Genomic DNA, 21,884 nt, shown 5'->3' with positions numbered 1-21,884 from the left:
AAAAGATAGCAAAGAGGAGCAGGAGAGAAGAGAGAGCACGGAATTAAAAATGCTAAGTAGGGGGCGCCTGGATGATTCAGTCGGTTCAGCATCCGACTTCAGCTCAGGTCATGATCTCACGGTTCATGGGTTCGAGCCCTACACCGGGCTCTCTGCTGACAGCTCAGAGCCTGGAGCCTGCTTCGGATTCTGTGTCTCCCTCTCTCTTTGCCCTTCCCCCACTCGTGCTCTGTCTCTCTCTCAAAAATAAACATGTATTAAAACTTTAAAAATGCTAAGTAAACTAATAAAAATATTTGAGGATATTTACAATTTTTACACCTATATTTCACACTACATTCAGGTCTGTTTAGTAACCCTTGGTTTTACAGAGAAAGAATTTTTTCAGCTATTGTTTTGCAATAATTGAACATTTTATTATTTTAAAACTCCCTGCAGGGCTCGGGGTGGGGGGCCGCCTGGGTGGCCCATTTGGTTAAGCGTCCAACTCTGGATATTGGCTCAGGTCCTTCGACTCTATAGCTCCCTCGCTCTCTGCCCCTCCTCCGCTCACACATGCACATTTGTGTGCATTCTCTGTCTCCCTCTCAAAATACATAAATCAACTTACAGAAAAACTACCTGTAGGAATATATAACAACTTCGTATATTTTAGAACATTTCTATATTCAAAAATTACTATGTGGATTGCATTATTATATTCCATCAAATATAAAGTAAGATATACTGTTATCTTACATAATACCAAGAAAAAAATGCCTTCTTACCAATTAGAATTTTTACTTGAAATGTATTGAAAGAGCTATTTTAGACTTATTTAGACATAAGGTTTTTATTAATGTTTATTTGTTTTAAATGTTTGTTTATTTTTGAGAGAGAAACAGAGACAGAAACAGAGCATGAACAGGGGAGAGGCAGAGAGAGGGAGAATCTGAAGCAGGCTCCAGGCTCTGAGCTGTCAGCACAAAGCCCAGAGCCCGATGCAGGGTTCGAACTTGTGAACTGCGAGATCATGACCTGAGCCAAAGTCAGATGCTTAACCGACTGAGCCACCCAGGTGCCCCTAGACACAGGACTTTTGAAAACTTTACGCACACTCGGCATCCATAAAATGGAAAACGTTAAGCAAAATTTATTGGCTAATTTTTCCTAAAATTTCTTCACTTTTAGAGCCCAATTCTTCTGAATCACTTTCTGACTCAGAGTTGTCAGTGTCTGTGGTTTTTCCACATAGTTCTTAAAAATAACTCTGGGAATTCAGATTTGGAGTCTTAAAAGAAAAATATTTTCTCTGCTTATTTAATATGAACCCTCACCAATAAATCCACCAACATTGTTCTCAGAAAGTAAATAAATTACCTGCTGAAAGCTGACAAAATTTATCTGTCTAGCTAACCAAAATGAGACAGTCTAAGACAAAAACTGCATATTATCAGGTAAGTGACTAGGGAGTAGATGGGGAGTTTCTATGATTGATGAGGGGTAGGTTTGGAGCTAGTAATGATGTACAGATGTATAACCTCAATTTTCAGGGTCAGCTCAGCTCTAGATGGTTGGGTTTTAAACTGTAGAAAGAAAGGAAGAGAGAAGAAAATCAGGAGAAAGCCAAGACCTACTATTTCTTAAACCTTTATCCCTGTGCTTTGGTTTGGAAACAGCCTAAGCTTGTTAAGATCCTATCAATACTTACGCAGTCCCCTTCGCCTACTACCAAAAGGACAGAAATAGCTTTAACTACAGGAAAGCAATTTACCTGATAAGGTAAACATTCTGTACTTCCTTATTGTACCTCTCTGTTAAATATCCAGAAATAGCATGTTCACTATCAGTCTTTCAAGGTGTACAACTGCACCCCAATCAAAAAGGTAAACTTCTATATCGCTGGAACCATGGAAGATGAAATGCATGGGTGTATGACGGGAAAGGAATCTGTATTGTTTTAGAAATATACAAAATCAATGTAGCAGTGTTGTGATATGATGGTAATACTGGTTGATATGTTTTTGAAAAGTTACCATTTCAACTCTTTTTTTTTTTTTTTTTTTTCATTTTAACTCTTAAAATGACTTTATTCCGTTCGTGATTCGTTAGCCATTTTGATTTTCATCCCCATATTTGTTAGTGGAGAATTTTGAATCCCCAAATTATCACGTGAGTCAAAAATACAAATCAGTGTTTCCAAAGAGTTTAAATATTTCAGAGGGATCCCCTGATGACTCAGAGTTCAAATTGTACTGTGTACAGCATTCTTCAGGGTATGAATATAAGTAAGACCACCTAATACTGAAGGCACTCTGTTGGCTACTAGCTGATAATTATTGCTAGCATTTCTTTCTCTGGAAGACATTTCAGGCAGTCTTTTGGTTTAATTCCTGGCTAATTTTTTTTTTTTTTTTTATAAGTGATCTCTACACCCAACGTGGGGGCTCAAAGTCATGATCCCAAGATCAAGAGTCACACGGTCTACGGACTGAGCCCGCCAGGCACCCCAACTCATGGCTAATGTAACCGGTGAAATAATGTTGCAGAATTAATCCATCCAGCAGCCAGTTATTGAATTCTGAGTCTACGCGAGAGTGACACGGTTCAATGCAACAAGCCACCAGCCACTTGTCGCTGTTGAGCGCTTGTAAGACAGCGAGGGCTGCATTTTTAACTTACTTATATTCAGTTCATTTGAAGTTAAGCATTGGCCCTCAATTCGGTTACTGGAAAACTTTTAAGTATGTTTGGAACACAATTTGGGTGTGCAAATCTGCTTTTTCAACCCTAAAGTTTCTGAGATGCTCCTACGGTCCAAACATTTACGATAAGCATTCGGCATCCATACTGAGCTGTACCGTAAGTATGAAACACACCCTAGATTTTGAAGACACAGGGCAAAAAACACTAAAATATTTTATACTGATTGCACACTGAAATGGTACTGTTTTTTTTCCTACTTGAAGTTAAATAAAATACATTCTTACAATTAATTTCACCTGTTGCATTTTACCTTTTGACAATCTGGCTCTTAGTGTCAACACAGACTTCTCCTCCTTTCATAGAATTGAATGATCTCCTGCTGGCCGAACTTTCCATCTATTTCCCAATGCATTTATTATAGTTTGGACGTAGGCTAAAGAAAGGGGAGTAGATTACTTATATGTTGCTGCTCAACAAATGACCCCACAACTTGGCAGCTTAAAACAATGAGCGATTGTTAGGTCACGGCTTCCATGGGTCAGGAATCTGGCCGTGGCCTACATGGGTTCCTCTGGCTCAGTCTCCCCTGGACTGCAGTCAAAGCCACGGTTGCAGACATCCCAAGGCTTGACTGGGGACGATCACCTTCTAAACTCACATTCTGTGGCTGTTGTCAGGCCTCACGTCCTCACTGGCTATTGACCAGAGACGTTAGATTTCCGCCACCAGGACCTCTCTGTGAGGAAGCCCTCCTTATGGCAGGGAACTTCCCTCAGAGCAAATGGGCGAGAGAAGATTGAGAACAAGCAAGATACAAGCCTCAATCTTTTTATGACCTAATCTCGAAAATGGCATCTTGTCATTTTTGCCTTTGTCCATGCGTTAGCAGTGAGTCATTGGGTCCAGCCTACGCTCAGGAGAGGTTGGTTACAACACAAAGGCTTGGGTACCAGGAGGTGGGATCCTTAGACCATCTTGAAGTTTAACCAACATTGTCTTTAAAGGGACTCTTTTTAAGTTGTTAGCCATAAACCTGGAAATGTAATCAAATGTTTTTGAAATATATACGATATATGTCTCCTATATATCATATACATAGTAACCCTGATGATATTTGGTTACTGCTTGCTGGAATGCTAGGATTTTTAGGATTTTGTTCATCATTTATTAGGGGGAAAAAATCCCAGATATGAAATACAGTCCATCCCTTAAAATCATAGTAACATCATTAAAATTCTCAGAACTTATATATTTAAAACTCCATAACCAGAACTGCTCAGGAATGGTTTTGTGCATGGTTAGTCCCCCTTAGAGACTCTTCCGTGTTACTGTCGAGGTCAAAGTATTGCTGACGCTTTTCCATGGCATAAAAACAAGCGTTGCTCTGAGAGTGGCGCTCAATTCCCATTTCAAATTAAAGTCCTCATATGAAATGGATACCCCTCCTTTCATTTAACTAACTTCTCTCACTATACCCCGGCAGGTGTTATCCACTGCGACCGGACTCATCCACTGATACCTCTCTACAGGGCCATGACATGGCAATCATCCTGATTGATAACAAATCTTTCATTTTGGCAAGCCACATGCCTCCTTCTCCTTAAAAAAAAAAAAAAAAAAAAAAAAAAATCCACTAAAATTCACCTTCCAGGCAGAACCCCAGGAGATTTTTTAATCACACCAATTCAATTAGACAAGAATTAAGGTGCAGACCATGGAGGGGTGGGGAGCTGCTATTAGACCGGTACATTGACATTAAGATTTCGGAGGATTTCAAGGTGTAACCACAGAAATGGGCTGATAAATTGTGATCAAAGTTGTTGGCAGCAAGGGCATCTCTTCTTGGGAGGCAGAGTTAGATGGGTGTAGATCATAACAATGGTTGGGTGAAGGGGTGCAAATGAATGAGGAGAGTGACAAGACTGGGTGGGGAAAAGGGGGGGAACATCCCCTCAACTTGACTCAGGGAAGAGAAAACTGGCCAAGAGACTGCAGTTAAAAAGGGGTGGCAGTGACTAAGAGGAAGTGGTAATATACTGGATTTTCGTTTCTAACAAAACCAAACCTGACTTGATGATCAGCCACATAACAGAACGGCCTGTGTGAATTATTCTGGAAGGAGTACCCAAGGCTCTCACCTTCTGATGCCAAATCTATAACCTGTGACCCTAGATGTATATCACGGTCAGACCGAGTTTCTCTCTCTCTCTTTTTTAATTTGAGAGAGAGAGAGAGAGAGAGAGAGCAAGCAGGGGAGAGAGGTAGCGGGAAAGGAGGAGAGAATCTTGGTGTCAGATTCAATCCCACAACCGTGGGATCATGACCTGAGCTGAAATCAAGAGTCCGTAACTCAACCTACTGAGCCACCCAGGCGCCCTTCAGACTGAGCCTCTCTTAGAGAAGTAAACATGCAATGCTGGTAAGATATAAAAATAAGTTGTTAGATGATAAGAAAAATGACTCCAAATTGCAATGTTTAATATTTTTGTGCCCGTATTATAAAAGTTTTGTAATCATTGTTACAGTTTCTATGTTTTATTCATGATTTGAGATACTGGACGTATTTAAGAGAACCTGACACATTAGATTTATGTTCTTTGTATGTTAACTAACTAGAATGTAAATAAAAATTTGAAAAGAAAAAGATTTATGTTTTTAAGTGAAATACTTAGAAATATTTAATTAAATTTATAATCAGTATCTAGGCACTTAAGGGAATCTGATGATTAAATCTACAAGTTTTGCCTTATTATTCAGGCAAATACTCCTTAAATGTTGAGAAAGTTTGATTACATTTTAGCAGGAAAAGAATAAATATACTAAATGTGTGACAGTTTGAAATGTCTAAGAAACTTTGGCAAACACATTAAGTGTTTAGGGAAATTTAATAAGAAATTTATAATTAATAATTTAAATTTATAAGGTGATTGAGTATTAACCAATAAAAAGCAAAAATGAGTATTTTAAATTTCAAGACAAACTATATTAGATTTAGAAATAAGATGTCTAAGTTAGGGGCGCCTGGGTGGCTCAGTCGGTTGGGCGTCCAACCTGGCGACTTCAGCCAGGTCATGATCTCGCGGTCCGTGAGTTCGAGCCCCGCATCGGGCTCTGGGCTGACAGCTCAGAGCCCGGAGCCTGTTTCAGATTCTGTGTCTCCCTCTCTCTCTGCCCGTCCCCTGTTCATGCTCTGTCTCTCTCTGTCTCAAAAATAAATGAACGTTAAAAAAAAAAAAATTAAACGTCCTACTCTTGGTTTCAGCTCAGGTCACGATGTCACTTTTTGGGAGTTCAAGCTCTGCATTGGGCTCTGTGCTGGCAGCATGGAGCCTGCTTGGGATTCTTTCTCTCTCCCTCTCTCTGTGCCCCTTCCCTGTCTCTCTCTCTCTCTCTCTCTCTCTCTCTCTCTCTCTCTCTCACACACACACACACACATGCTCCCTCTCTCTCTAAGAAAAGAAACATTGAAAAAAATTAACAATAAATAAATATAGGAATTGACTTCGTCACCTATGTAAACCCAGTGCCTAGCACATAGAAGACATTTAGTAAGTGTTGCTTGAAACAGGGAATGAAGAATAACTATTTCTCTTATTGTGTCTCCACTTGAAAACGCAGGCTCCAGGGGCACCTGGGTGACTCAGTTGGTCAAGTATCCGACTTTGGCTCAAGTCATGATCCTGCAGTTTGTGAGTTCAAGCCCCACATCGGGCTCTGTGCGGACAGCTCAGAGCCTGGAGCCTGCTTCGGATTCTGCGTCTCCCTCTCTCTCTGCCCTTCCCCGACTCATGCTCTGTCCCTCTCAAAAAAAACATTAAAAAAGAAAAGAAAGAAAATGCAGGCTCTGATTTGAAGACCCCCGCTACCCTCAAAAAACCAGTCTTCTCTAAAACATCTCCTTGCCAGTTTGCCACAGTGATTAAAATTCTCCCCACTGGGGTGCCTAGGTGGCTTAATCAGTTAAGCGTCCGACTTCAGCTCAGGTCATGATCTCATGGTCCGTGAGTTCGAGCCCCGCGTCGGGCTCTGTGCTGACAGCTCAGAGCCTGGAGCCTGTTTCCGATTCTGTGTCTCCCTCTCTCTCTGCCCATCCCCTGTTCATGCTCTGTCTCTCTCTGTCTCAAAAATAAATAAATGTTAAAAAAAAATTTTTTTTAAATAAATAAATAAATAAATAAAATTCTCCCCATTGAAGTAAACTTTTTTAGTTAAACCATCATCTCCAAAGACCGTACTCTTGAACTTTATCCATTCCCAGGACTGGCGAAATGATCATGATTGTTGAAACTGAATGATGAATACATGTATCATTACAATGTTACCTCTACTTTTGTGTATGTTTGAAAATTTCTGTATTAAAAAATGTTTTAGAAACCTGCCGAAAAATTCAACACGTAGGGATGCCTGGGTGGCTCAGTCGGTTAAGCGTCCGACTTCGGCTCAGGTCATGATCTCACGGTTTGTGGGTTCGGGCCCCGCGTTGGGCTCTGTGCTGACAGCTTGGAGCCTGGAGCCTGCTTCAGACACAGTTGGGGTGCAGTCGGGGGAGCTGACAGAATGGTCCAGAACAAATCTAGAAGGCAGATTGGAAAGGGTGAGGGAAATGGTGAGAAGGGGGAAGAGGTCACTCCTGATAGAAACAGCATCAAGACATGGAAACCAGGTAGAACGTAGTGAGGTTGGAACTCTAGTTCACTGTGATGCTAACTACGGGTTTTTTTGTGTTTTGTTTTTAAGTTTGTTTATTTATCATGAGAGGGAGAGAGGGAGAGACAGAGAAGGTGGGGAGCAAGAATCTCAGGCAGGCTCCTCCCTGTCAGCGCAGAGCCCCTCTCGGGGCTTGAACTTACCAACTGTGGGATCATGACCTGAGCTGAGATCAAGAGTCAGGTGCTTAACTGACTGAGCCACCAGGCGCCCCTCTACCTACGGGTTTATATGGAGGAGTCATGGGAATAAAAATGGCCCTCGTAGAGGCTAAACTGCTGTTACAATGAGACCCCAAGATACAGTGGATTAAATACAGTCAAAGTTTATTTCTCGCAAGTAGCAGTCTAGGGGTATGTTGCTAGTCAAGGCTTCCTTCCAGGGCTGTTCATCTGAATCTTAAACGCCTTCCATACTGTTAACTCCACCATACATACCCATGTGGTACATGGGGGTCGAGGGGATTGGAGAAAGAGAAATCCCAAAATCCCCCCGTGGTCAAGCAGCAGCACACAGACCCTACGTGAACAGGTTTGTGTAGGAAGAATGTGAAACCTGTAACTAATAACTCCCTTTTCCTCTATCAGCTTCTTGGTCCTGAGCTGGGCCACTCTTTTTTTTTTTTTTTTTTTTTAAAGTTTATTTATTTTGAGAGAGAGAGAGAGTGTGAGCTGGGGAGGGGAAAGAGAGAATCCCAAGCAGACTCCTCACCGTCAGCATGGAGTCTACCCACCCTCCCGGACGCAGGGCTCAAACCCACAAGCCATGAGATCATGACCTGAGCCCAAACCAAGAGTCTGACGCTTAACCAACTGAGCCACCCAGGCGCCCCACGGGCCACCCTATTTTTAATCCTTCCAATCCCTATCTGCTCTCCCCACTCGCCAGCCAGGCCTACTGAACAACAGAAAATGCTACCAGCTATATTTTTATTATCTTGTCATCAAACACAAACACATTTTAGTATTTTTAAGTATCTTTCGGAAACTGCTAGAGAAATAATGGGAAGAAAACAAAAGTCACAGACCCTCTGCAAAAATAGTACTAGAACAATTTGTTAGTTACCGTTTTTCCTTGAAGGATGTAAATGGCTTACTTAGGACAGGTCTCATTCCCCCCTCTGAGGATGCTAGGAGATGCCTGGGGGAACTTGGGTCTTGAATCAAATGATTCCTTTCTTTCTTCCTTCCTTCCTTCCTTCCTTCCTTCCTTCCTTCCTTCCTTCCTTCCTTCCCTTCCCTTCCCTTCCCTTCCCTTCCCTTTTCTTTCCTTCCTTCCTTCCTTCCTTCCTTCCTTCCTTCCTTCCTTCCTTTCTTTCTTTCTCACAAACCGTGAGATCGTGACCTGAGCCAAAGTCAAGAGTCGGACGCTTAACCAACTGAGCCACCCGGGCACTCCAAATGATTCCTTTCTTAACTGCAAAGGTATTTCTGCTGCTGACTCTTGACAAGCATACAATTCTCAGTTTCTTTCTTCCTTTTTTTTTTTTTTGTTGTTGTTGTTTAAAAAACATTTTTATTGAGATCTAAATCACATGCCACCCAACTCCTCACTCATTTAAAATGTGTAACGCGGTGGTTATAGCATATTCATAGAGCTGGGCAATCATCACCACAATCTACATGAAGAAAATTTTATGACCCTAAAAAGAAACCACAAACCCATTAACAGTCACTCCTTGCTTGCACCCCTTCTTCCCCCCAGCCCTGGGAAACCGCCACTCTACTTTCTGTCTTTACTGATTTGCCTATTCTGGACATTTCCTGTGAATGGGATCATATCGTCTGTAGTGTTCCATGACTGGCTTCTTTCACGTTACCGTGATGTTTTTAAGGTACCATGTTGTAGCACCCACCTCTCCTTTTCGTGAGCGAATAACATTCCACCGCGTGGATACACGTTTTGTTTTCCTGTTCGTCAGTGAGTGGGCGTGTGGGTTGTTTCTACCTTTTGGCTACTGTGAATGAAGTTGCTGAAAACATTCATGTACAAGTTTTTGTGTGGACGTACGTTTTCATCTCTCCTGGGTACATACCTAGGAGTGAAATCACTGGGTCATAAAGTAACCATATGTTTAACCTTGTGAGAAATTACCCGACTGTTGCTCAGGGCACCGGCACCACACTACAAGCCCACCAGGAGCGCAGGAGGGCTCTGATTTCTCTAAATCCTCACCCACACTTGTTATTTCTCTTTTTGATTCTGTTTCTTTTGATCAGTACCTTCTGCTCTTCTCTGTAGATGGGTTATAGGCCCCAACTAAACTGCCCTTCTATGCTTTATGAGCTCAATTCTTTTTCACGCTCTAAAAATTCCACGCCTAGGATCTTGAGAAACTTAACAGAAGACCATAGGGGAGGGAAAGGGGGGGGGAGTTACAGAGGGAGGGAGGCAAACCGTAAGAGACTCTTGGATACTGAGAATAAACTGAGGGTTGATGGGGGGTGGGAGGAAGGGGAAAGTGGGTGATGGGCATGGAGGAGGGCACCTGTTGGGATGAGCACGGGGTGTTGTATGGAAACCAATTTGTCAATAAATTATATTTTTAAAAATGCTGGCAAGGAAAAAACAAAAAAAGTAAAAAAAGTAAAAATTCCACACCTAGGCTTTGGGCCAATCTGCGCTGGCCTGGTATGCCCACCTTCCCCCTTCCGGAGTCCCCTTCCTGTGGCTTCCTAAGGGAGAAGGGTCTAGGATGCTGTCCTCCCCTCTCCCCCCCCCCATTAGTCTCCATATTTCCCTTGCCCCCAAGGGTTGTGTCCTTTCCCCACTCCTAGATACCAAGATAGCAGAATCCCTTGTGATTTTCTTTGAAATGTAAATGGACCCAAGTTCCACTTGTCTCAGACTTCCTCTTTTCTATTCCATTTGTCTGAAGTACGTTAAGTAGCTGGGTGTTACCTTTCTTGATTTGCTAAAACGCTGCCCCCTTCCCTTCCATTTTGTTTTTAGTTCCATTATTTTATATGTTGTTGGTAATTGAACCCATGATGTTCTCCTTGAGTCTAATATCGCTTAGCAGAGTGTTTAAAACTTCCAAGATTTTGGAATCAAAACTTATTAACTTTTGGGCTTTATTGTAGCATGATGAGAGAATATACCCTTTGCTTTTGAGATTTATTTATGTGATCCAGTGTCTGATCAAGATTTTCTAAAGTGCCAGAGAAGTCCAAAAAGGAAATATCCTCTCTGCTTATAGGATGTAAATGTCTTGTTAATTATATTGTTCAAGTCTTCTACATTCTTAGTTGTTTGGGTTTTTTTTTTTTTTTTGACACTTTAAGATGGGGCCAAGGAGTCATAGCCACAGGTGCCACCGTCTTCAATATTTGTCTTCTTTTCACGAACTCCTTTCTTTGGCCTCTGGAATCACTCTCTGCTTCAGAATTTATGGTCTTCATTCATTCATTTAGAGTAGGAATAATGATACAAATACAGGATTGTTATCAGAATTAAATAAGATAATAGTTGTAAAGTGATTAGTACTGTGTTTGGCCATTATACTGAGACACGATGGCTTAAAGCAAGGCTATGGGGGTGCTTGGGTGGCTTAATCAGTTAAACCTCTGACTCTTGATTTTGGCTCAAGTCATGACCTCATGGTGACGATCTCATGCTGGGTATGGAGCCTGATTAAGATTCTCTCTCTCCCTCTCATTCTGCCTCTCTCCTTCTCACTCTCTTAAAAAAAAAGGGAGGGGGGACAGGCTATGGATGCTATGGATGAAAGCCAACCTGAATCCCAGTAGCCTCATATTACCTGAAAGACCTTGGGCGTGCCACCTCACAGATCTCAGCCTATTGGTTTGTTTTAAAGCCTTCAATTTTAAGTAATCTCCACACCCAGGGTGGGGCCCGAACTCCTGACCCCAAGATCAAGAGCTGCGTGTTGTACTGACTAAGCAAGCCAGGCACTGCTCTGAGCCTTCGGTTTCTAATTGGAGAAACCAGTTCCATCCCACTCCTGAGTCCACAAGTCAGAAATAACCAGTTTGCATTTTGGTGTACTGACTTCCAGGCGTTTGGGTATCTGTATCATTTTTAAAAACCTAACACGTGTTTTGATAGTTGTGTATCCTTTCTAATGGAACTCGTCGGAGGCCTAATTTGTAATGGCCTTCGTTTTTGTGTTAACTTCTAAAAGTAACTCACGTTGGGGCGCCTGGGTGGCTCAGTGGGTTGAGCATCCGACTTCAGCTCAGGTCATGATCTTGCAGTTCGTGAGCTTGAGCCCCGCGTCGGGCTCTGTGCCGACAGCTCGGAGCCTGGAGCTGCTTTGGATTCTGTCTCTGTCTCTGTCTCTCTCTCTCTCTCTCTCTGCAGCTCCCCACTCTCAATCTGTCTCTCTCTCTCTCTCTCTCTCTCTCTCAAAAATAAATAATAAACATTAAAAAATAATAATAAAGTAAAAGTAACTCATGTTATATTCCTTCGTAAAAACAAAATATGAAATTGCAATCTGTTTAATATAGCCATTAACAACTAAGCTGTCGAAGAATCCTATGGATTAATGTCTAGGTACTGATTTTGAAACCTATCTGCTCTGGGTGGCATTGGGCCTCCCCTTTCGCCCTAAAAAAAGATCTTTTGGAATCCTAATCCCTGTACCTCTGATCATAACCTTATATGGAGACAAGGTCTTTCTAGAGGTACTCAGGTTACAATGAGGTCATTAGGGTGGGCCCTACTCCAATATGACTGGTGTCCTCATAAAAAGGGGAAATTTGGACACAGAGGCAGATATCCACACAGGGAGAATGCCATGCAACGATGAAAAGAGGGATTAGGGTGATAACAGCAGAAGCCAAGGAACGTCAAAGATTGCCAGCAAACTACCAGAAGCTTGGGGCAAGGCATGGAACAGATTCTCCCGCATAGCTCTCACAAGGAACCAACCCTTACCTCACCTTGAACTTGAATTTGTAACCTCCAGAACCTCGAGACAATAAATTGCTGGTTCAGCCACTCAGTACTTGGTTCAAGCAGCCTTAACAAACCAACCCATTTTCCAGATGTTGCCAAGAATTCGAAGGAGGCGATTATTCTGAACTCATCGGCATTAACAGAGAACTGTCAGGGACCACACAGTGTTGCCGTGGGAGTTTTGCGGTTCACCTGTGCGCCACCAAATGTGGGCCTTGAAAACAGTCTCCAGGATTATGCTCACCCAGTTCATAACCTAGTTCATCTCACTTAGGTGGGTTAGTAAAACGACAGTAAAAAAGCAGCTGGTGATGTCCAAGGGAGGATAGTGATCTTCCACACGTTCAGGATGAGTTAACTACTCCATTATTTCAAGCTCTTTCCCCACCCCCCGTCAATCTTTTTATTACAGAAAATTTCTAACAAAAATATAATGAGCTTACGTAAGTATTGCTAAGGTTTGATATTAGTTACACAAGTCAATTTTGATTTCCCTACTCAAACCCCCCACATCAAATTATTTTAAAGGACATCTCAGACTTTAAATCATTTTTTAAAAATGTTTGTTTATGCATTTGGAGAGAGAAAGCATGAGCGAGGGAGGAGCAGAGAGGGAGGGAGAGAGAAAATCCCACGCAGGCTCTGGGCTGTCAGCACGGAGCCCGAGACGGGGCTTGAACTCACAAACCATGAGCTCGTGACCTGAGCCGAAATGGAGTCAGATGCTTAACCGACTGAGCCTCCCAGGCGCCCCTAAATCATTTTTAATAGCTTTATTGAGATCGAATTCACATGCCATATCGTTCACCTATTTCGTGTACAACTCAACGGTTTTTAGTATATTTACAAAAATATGCAGCCATCACTACAACTAATTTTAGAACATTTTCATCATCCCCAAAGAAACTCTATATTCACCAGCTGTCATTCTCTATTCCTCTCTCAACCTCCCGATTTTATCTGTAAATATTTCATATGTGCTTCTAGAAAGGTGGGAACTGTTCTAAAAATACGTAACAATGTTATCACATATGAGCTTTTTTAAAACAATAATTATTGGGGTGCCTGGGTGGCTCAGTCGGTTAAGCGTCCGACTTCGACTCAGGTCGTGATCTCACGGTTCGTGAGTTCGAGCCCCTCGTCGGGCTCTGTGCTGACAGCTGGGAGCCTGGAGCCTGCTTCCGATTCTGTGTCTCCCTCTCTCTCTGCTCCTCCCCTGCTCACTCTTTGTCTCTCAATAATAAATACACACACACACACACACACACACACACACACACACACAATAATTACTGAATATCAAAGAGAAGATCAGTGGTCACATTTTCTGGACTATTCTATATTACCAGTTTGCTTTAATCAGGATCCAAATAAAATCCTTACACTGCAAAGTGCAATTGCTAGATGTTTCTGTTAGTTTTCTTTTAATCTTTTTTTCTTTTTTCTTTTAATCTTTTCTTTCTTTCTCCAACTTATTTTTTTTTCCTTACAATTTTTTATTGAAGAAACTAGGTTATTTGTTCTATAATGTCTGCTAGGGTCTGGAATTTTCTGATTATATCCTTGAACCTTTACAATGTTCCACCGTCCCATGTATTTCCTATACACTGGTAGCTGGATCTAGGATCTTCATCAGAACCAATGGTTTTTGTTTGTTTGGATAAGTTTACTTCATAGGTAGAAGTGTTGTGTCAAAATTCCTTTAAATTTTTCTTTTATTGTGAAAGACACCATACTTGGGGCAGTGTATAAAAATAGTTATGTAGTTTAAAAAATAGTTATATAGTTTAAATAATAATAATAATAAAACAAATATCCAGCATCCATCACAGAGATTTAAAAAACAATAAAATATTGGGACGCCTGGGTGGCTCAATCAGTTAAGCATCAATTTTGGCTCAGGTCATGATCTCACGGTTCATGGGTTCGAACCCCACGTCAGGTTCTGTGCAGACAGCTCAGAGTCTAGAGCCTGCTTCAGATTCTGTATCTCCCTCCCTCTGTACCCCTCCCTGCTTGCTCTCTCTCTCAAAGATAAATAAACATTAAAAAAATTCTTAAAAAAATATACAGAGAGTATTGCCAGGTCCTTAGAAATCCCCAATCTGCCTTCCTTAATGAAATCTCTAACTAAATCCTTCTCTTCCTGCCCCACTCTAGAGTAAGCCCTGTCCTGATTTTTGTCAAAATTATTCTTTCACTTTCTTTATACCCCTTATGAATATATTCCTAAAGAGAATATTGTTTGGTTTTGCCATGACTTGCTTAAACAACCCCCCCCCCCGACATTGTTTTTGAGACTAATCCAGGTTGTTCGAGATAACTGCAGTTCATTCATTTTCATTGTTGTATATAGTATCTCATTATATGAATACACTAACTTATTCTTTTGTAGTGGATATTTTCAGTGACAACCTATAGGTGAAGTGCTTTAATGTCATTTTTTTTTTAGAGAGCTAACAAAAGGGTGTCGTTGAAAATATTCCATGATTTTTGAAGGAGAGGGACATATTCGTGTCATTTAAGGGCTAGAAATGTGTTTGTAAGATGAATGACCACTTATTCATAGCTATGTAGCAGCTAAGCATTATGGTGACAAGAATCTACATAAACGAAGTCCTTTTTAGGGCAAATGCAAAACATTCCATTCACCCCAGAAATATACTTCTCTCTTCTGATTTCTTTTTTCATCTCATTCCTCCTGGTTGCTTCTTGCCCTTTTAGGAGTCTCTGTGTTTTGTTTTTTAATGTTTGTTTGTTTAGAGCAAGCACACACACACACACACACACACACACACACACACACACAGGGGAGGGGCAGAGAGACAGGAGAGAGAGAATCCTAAGCATGCTCTGAACTGTCAGCACAGAGCCTGATAAAGGGCTTGATGTCATGAACCTCAAGAACCTGAGCCAAAATCAAGATTCTGATGCTTTAGCAACCGAGCCATCCAGGTGCCCCTAGGAGCATCTTTATAATAGGTTTTATATCATGAGCTCTGGAAACAGAATTTCATACTCGAGTACGCATACCTCAATGCATAATCTAAGACTCTAGATAATGTACGACTACCCTCTTTAGAGTGGTACTGTGAGGAATAAACTAGGTACCATACTAGACAAGACCCTTGGCACCTTTCAAATAATGTTGGGCATTATCTTCACCTCCAAAAGTTAGCCTATGTTTCATACCCCAAAATATTTCAGTCCATAAAATTTGCTGTCTAGAATTAGTGTTTTCCACCAATTTCCAGGGAAAATCAAGTCTGCATAGAAACTATTCCTAATTTCCCTTCTCTTTTTTGTTTTAAGGAGTAAAAGTTGTTGTTATTAAATCTCAACTCTTGAGTACATTTTTAAAAGTACAATCATGTCAGTTTCAGGTGCACAATATAATGATTCGACAATTCTATGCATTTCTCGGGGCTCATTGGGGAAGTGGGCTTTTGACCCCCTTTATCTATTTCAGCCATCCTTCCTCCTACCTCCCACTCTTGGTGACCACCGGTTTGCTCTCTGTATTTAAGAGTCTGTTTCTTGTTTGTTTTTGTTTCTTAAATTCCACATACGAGTGAAACCATATGGTATCTGTCTTTCCCCATCTGCCTTATTTCACCTATTTGTGATTTGACTAATTTCCTCCCCTCTTACGACCTCTCGCAGAGATTCCTACCTTGTGCCCAAGATTTTTTTGAAGGAGCAGCGTACCTTCATGATTTTGTGTTCTTGAACAGTGCTCCATCCAAGCTGATATCCTGCAAACTTGTAATCCTCAGTTTCTTTCAAAGCTTGGAGAAATCAAGCTATAAATAAAAGGTAATGCATTCAGTCTTAGCAATTAGAAGGCTTACGTGCCCTTTTCTCTTCTCATTACCACCCTTCTTCCTTGCTTTTATCTCTTTATGCCTCTTCCTCTAGGTCTGTGTGAGACCCACGACAGACCTTTCACATTTGTTTAAACTTTTAATTGTGATTAAAATTACAATTACAATTTTAATTGTGATTAAAATTAAAATATTTACCATCTGAACCATCTTTAACTGTACAGTTGTACAACCAATCTTCAGAACCTTTTTCATCCTGCAGAACTGAAACTCTGTACCCATCAAACAACCAACGCTCTATTCCCCCTCCTTCCCACCCATGGCACTTAGCCATTCTACTCTCTGTCTCTATAAATTTGACTGCTCTGGGTAGAGTACTAGTAAATGTAGTCTAGTAAATGTAGGCTACCTTCATTTAGGTAGAATCACGCAGTGTTTGTCTTCTCCTGACTGGCTTATTTCACTTAGCACGTCCTCAAGGTTCATCCATGTACAGATATCTCTTCATGAGCCTCTTTCGCTTCTTTTGAGTATATTCCCAGAAGTGGGACTGCTGGGTCCTCTGGTAATCCTATTTTTAATTTTTTGAGAAACGACCATACTGGTTTCCGTACTGGCTGCATCACGGTAGACACTTGGGTTTCCGTGACGCCCTATGGGGTAAAAAATACTGTGTTCTAGACTACAGCTGTGGAAAGGAGGATCAAGAACGAACACTGGCAATTATCAGGCTTTGCCATTAAAAGCGTGGACTTCCCGGAATGTGGGACCACATTACAAACCATTTGGTCCACTCCCCTCAGTTACAGGGGAGTAAACTGGGACTCAGAGGGCAAAAGTGGCTTGGGAAGGACAAAGGGCTAGTTAAGGGGAGATTTCAGAACCGGCATCCAGGGCTTTCCAATCTTCAACTCACGGCAAAGAAAATAATTTTCAACTTGAGATACTGTGCGATGAAGTACAAGAATTACGGAATGGATCACTCAAGAATAGCCTCTGGGATGCTCTCTCCGTGTGTTCTGCTTTTCTTTCTCTGGCTGGCTTTTAGCCTCCGTGTCAACCTTGACCCCGAGCGCGCTTTTCTGGCTGCCGCTAACGACCGGGTCCTGAGCATCCTTAGAGACAGAGGGGGAGACAAAGAAAACCGGTCCGCAATGAGGATCCCCCGAGCTTCGAAATGCGACCCTCTGCTCCTCGGCGCGCCCCCCCCCCCAGAGCCGCGCGCGTGGGACGCGGATTCAGCTGCCATCCCGGGGCCTCCAAGACCTCCCCCCCTTCCCCCCCGCGCACGAGGAGGACGCTTTCTGGTTCGCGGCCGTCCCCAGGCTCCGAGATCCGAACCACAGGGCTCGGGGACTCCCGGGGACAGAGGGCAGCTCTCCCCTGCCCAGAGCGGAGGAGCCCGCACCACTTCCCCGGCGGAACCGCGCCCGATCTCCCCCGCCACAGTCGGGGAGCCCCGGGCGCCGCGGAGCGCGGGCTGCGGACCGCGGCGGGCACGTGGGCTCGGCCGCAGCGCTGCGCCAGGCACCGGCTCCCCGCCTCGGCCCAACCTCTCGGCTCCCGCCTCGGCCCCTGCCGGTGGGGAGAGGGATCCTCCCCCCTTCCACTTTGCACCAGTCCGAGGGAATTTGCGGTCGGTGACGCGCATCCTTAAGCGAGCCACCTGCAGCGCGGGGCGCGCCGCTCTGGGCGGCATCGCAGGGCTGGGCCGGCGCGGCCTGGGGACCCCGGGCTCCGGAGGCCATGCCGGCGTGGGCGCGCCGTGGCGGCCGGCTGCCGCTGCTCGGTAAGGCCCCGCACGCCCGCTCGCAAGCCCCCGCAGCCCCCCGGCACGGCCCTCGCCCCCCCCTCCCCCCCCCCACCCCGCACGGCGGCCCCGGGCGCGCGCCTCCCGGTCCCCGCCGCCTCGCTCCTCCCCGCGCTCGCTCTTCCCTCGCTCCCGCGCCCCTCCCCTCTTCGGCGCCCTCCCGGCGGGCCCCCGCGGCCCCCGCCGGTCCACCCCCGCGGCGTCCTCCCTCCCCTCTCACGCCGCCGCCCCGGCGCGGCCCCGCGTCCCTGACGGCGGCCCGGACCCCGCGGGCGGCCTCCCGGCGCGCTGCCCGCGGCCGACCCGGAGCCGGGGCCGCGCCGCCCGCCTGCCCCCCGCGCCCGCGCCGCCGCCCGCTCGGCCCGCGCGCCGGGTTGCCGGGCCGTCCGCCCGAGGCCGCGGCCGCGGGGGTGGCGCCAGGTGGCTCCGGACGGCGCCTGGCGCGACCCCGGACACTCCGGAGTGGCGTCTTTGGCTCCTCGTTTGAGGCTATGATTTGCCGAGTGCGCTCGGAGGAGGAAAGGCGCCCGCCGTTCTCCCCCGGAGCTAGTCATCCCGGGTAACGACCCCCACCCCTGCCGAATTTCGGTGGGATCAGCGAGTCGCCGCTTCGGGAATGTTATACAAGCAGGATTTACACATGAGAATATCAGCTGTCCGTGCCTGCTGTACTTGGTTTTTTTTTTTTCTTTTTTATCCCGGCATTAAGCCCCGAGGGGGTTTTCAAGGACTCAGCTGACTGTTCCCAAATAATCTGCTGGGTAGCGCGCAGCTGGCAATGCAAGAAAGACCAAAAAAAAAAAAAAAAATCCCCTTTAGAGCCACCTCATCGATTTGGAAAGATGAGAGGGTCGATTCGAGGTCAGGGTGAAGGAGAGAGACATTTCTGGGACGCTGAGGAGCCCGGGAGCCTTGGGCCCCTGTCTGGTCCAGCAACCTTGGGACTGGCACCCACCGATCCCGTCCTGGCGTCCTCCTCTGTCCTGTGACAGAGGACAGAGGTGCCCTGTGTGTCTCCTCCAGCTCCAGAATTCCAGCATTCTAACTTGAAATCTCAGTGGGACGTAAAGTAATTTTCATTAGAGACGTGCAGGAATTATTTCCAATGGCTTTTGGTAAAAATTAACTCAGAATTATCGAGTAGGAAATGGAACATAAGGGAGAGAAGAGTGGGAACACAGACATTTTGCGTTTCTTAAACATTTATCTTTGCGAATTGGTAAATATGTACATTTCAAATGTATCGTACAATATGTTTTCCAGAGTCAGCTCTCTGTTGCGTATGATGTTAAGGAGTAAGTGAATTTGTCAGTAGCATTCAGAGGCTTTCTGGAAGTACGAAGATCAGTACTTGCAACTGTATTCAAGCTGCACTGAGTTCCTTTATATTTAGGAACAGTCTCAGAGATTCCTACATCTCTTTCCAGATTCTTCTAAATGAGGTATAATCTGCATGCAGCGAATATGCACGCACACATCCCAACAGTACAGTTCCATTAGTGTTTGTATGTGTATGTACCCACATACCCTTGGATATAGATAGAGAGCAATTCTAGCCCCGCCCCCTCTCAGTCACTATCCCCCAGAGGTAGCCACGATTCTGACTTCTAATACCATCGCGTTGCCTGTTTTTGAACTGCGTGTAAACCAAATCATCCTGCATACTCCTTTAAGCCCAACTTCTTTTATTCAATATTGTGATTAGGAGATTCAATCTTGTTCTCAGTAGCAATGGTTTGTGTGTGTGGGGGGGGGGGGGACTGTGTTTTAACTGCTGAGTGCTCTTCCTAAATATGAATATACTCTACAATTTATTTACCCATTCTGTTGTTGAAGAACATTTAGGCTGTTTCCAATTTTGTATAATTAGGAGCGACACTGCTGTGAACATTCTTTTACGTGTTTTTGGTGGACCTAAAGACTCCTTTCTCTTAGGATGATGCCCACCAGTACAACTCCCAGATCCCAGGGAAAGGCATATATTCAATTCTGGTAGACACCATCAGTTTTCCGAAGTGGCCCTTCTGATTTAACACTCCCGCTGGCAGCTTTTGGAAGTTCCAGTTCCTCACATCTCTGCCACTCGCTGGTGTTACAGATTTTCTTGAATAAAGGAGCATAAAGTGAGAAACTTCATGGGATGACTTTAAACTATTTAAAAACTTTAAGTTCCTTGAATCAGAAGATGTGATCCCCATTTCCCTTAGATTGTAAAGTTCTACCTCGTGAATACTGATGAAGCTTTCTAAGTAGGATTTAAAGATTGGAAACGTGCTTCCCATGGCTTCATGGATACTGGGTACAAGGAGGGGGATTCCAATAGTTCAAGAAGTACGATGCTGTCTCTTTCATTCGTGTCCGAAAAGTCCGCGGTCAGAGCCTTGAATTACACATTTTATTGCCATCCTTTGCCCATTTTGTTCTTCTTGCTTTATTTGCCTTCTTGTGAACTGTTAGCCTGAGGGGGGATGTTTCAGGAGCAGGTGGGGGCAGATGTGGATGCTGGGCAAAGACAGGTTTGGATTAGATGGGACACCAGACCTGATGGCCTGGTGTTCAGGTCCCCTTTGATTCTAAAACTCTGGTTCTAATTGTTGCCGTCATACAAATTTGGATCGGCTGTTCGTTTCTTCTTGGATACTTCGCGTCTACCCATAGTAAATCATCCTTTTAGGTTGAGTTGTGAACTCTTTTCCTTCCATTAAAGAGTGGCTCTACTTTTTATAACCAAAGGGGCACTTTCAGTCAAGGGAGCGTGTATGAGAAAGAAAAACATTTTTTATTTGATAAACTTTTATTGAGCACTTATTTCCGTGCTGGGCACAAGGGGTATAAGGATGCGAGAGATCAAGGCTGGGGGAACTTATTATATATAAATAGCTAATTCTGTTCTTTTTAAGAAATGCATGGTCAGTGCCTTTCCCCAGGAAAAGCCCTGCAGCACAAAGCTGGCTCTCAGATAAACCTTCCCACACAGTGGTTAAGGATCGCTATCTATAGATGAAAAAATAGCATACTTCAATGAAAGAAACTTTAACCAGGTTAGAATGGAAATCTCAAGACTTTTGTCCCCCAAAACTACTTAAACGTAGATATACTATATTTAATGGTTGTGGGAAAGAAACTGCTCTCACATTGAAAATTAAACTAATGGACTGTTCCAGAGTTCAATATGGCCATGTTTTAAGGCTTGAGAAGAAGACATTTTCTAAATGGTTCTTTGAACAAAGTGTATCGACCTCACTTTGCTCCCAGAGAACATCTTTGCTCCCTTGGGGAGCTCACAGGAAGGCTTAATGCCAGCACATTCTCCCCTGTCCTTTTTGTTCCTGTCATCTTGCCTTTCTTGAACGAAACTAGGCAAGCAGTGTGACAAGAGCCCCTAACATTCAGTGTTCAAGATAACAATCTTGCTGAATCTCTCCCACCTGACACTGTCTTCATCTTTGGGTAAAGATTCTGATTTGACAAAAAGCAAAGAACTTCAAAAGTATGGTATTGTATCATTTTTCTTGATTTCGAAAGGGATCTTGCAGAGAATAGGAGTAAGAATTTGGGGAAGGGGGTGTGAGGGGCTGAGAATTAGCTTAGCCTGCTTTATCATTTGCTTTCCTTGGTCTTGCCACCCTGCTCTAGCCTTCAAATAACAGACTCTTGTGAATCTCACTGTAGGCATTTTGTCTGAGCAGAGTTTTTTGGCTTTCATCAGGTGACAGTGTGATCTTAAGATTTTTCCATGACTTCCAAAACAGCCTTAGCCACTTCTTAGCTAGGTAGCCATAGTCATGGGGCCAAAGGTTTTTCTCTCTTTTGGGGGCTATATGAGCTTTACACTTAGGTGACTTCATTACATTTGGTTGATACCTCCTATGGCTTAGATGGGACACCGGACCTGGTGGTCTGATGTTCAGGCCCCCTTGATTCTAATACCATCA

General features: G+C 43.9%; 1 protein-coding gene and 1 long non-coding RNA gene across 4 annotated transcripts in view; one reads left to right on the top strand and one right to left on the bottom strand.

Annotated features, from left to right (window-relative positions):
* Window positions 1-1,112: 1,112 nt before the first annotated feature.
* Window positions 1,113-17,901, bottom strand: LOC123591355. Of its 3 annotated transcripts, XR_006709293.1 has the most exons (5): window positions 17,806-17,901; window positions 17,056-17,254; window positions 16,549-16,792; window positions 15,989-16,118; window positions 1,113-1,565 (listed from the first exon to the last, which is right to left on the bottom strand). It is a non-coding gene; the product is annotated as an uncharacterized LOC123591355 (long non-coding RNA). The 3 variants fall into 3 exon arrangements; XR_006709256.1 differs by lacking the exon at window positions 17,806-17,901 and having other exon boundaries at window positions 17,056-17,587; XR_006709283.1 differs by lacking the exons at window positions 1,113-1,565; window positions 17,806-17,901 and adding an exon at window positions 7,117-7,258 and having other exon boundaries at window positions 17,056-17,587.
* FLT3 (fms related receptor tyrosine kinase 3) overlaps window positions 17,766-21,884 on the top strand; it is a 77,337-nt gene continuing 73,218 nt past the window's right edge. The window contains exon 1 of the mRNA XM_045465452.1: window positions 17,766-17,928. Within this exon, the coding sequence (XP_045321408.1) occupies window positions 17,886-17,928 (43 nt within the window). The 5' untranslated portion in view covers window positions 17,766-17,885. The remainder of the gene's footprint in view (window positions 17,929-21,884) is intronic.

The sequence above is a fragment of the Leopardus geoffroyi genome, chromosome A1, assembly GCF_018350155.1.
Source record: "Leopardus geoffroyi isolate Oge1 chromosome A1, O.geoffroyi_Oge1_pat1.0, whole genome shotgun sequence".
Lineage (NCBI taxonomy): Eukaryota > Metazoa > Chordata > Mammalia > Carnivora > Felidae > Leopardus > Leopardus geoffroyi.
This window is presented reverse-complemented; position numbering and strand designations above follow the sequence as displayed.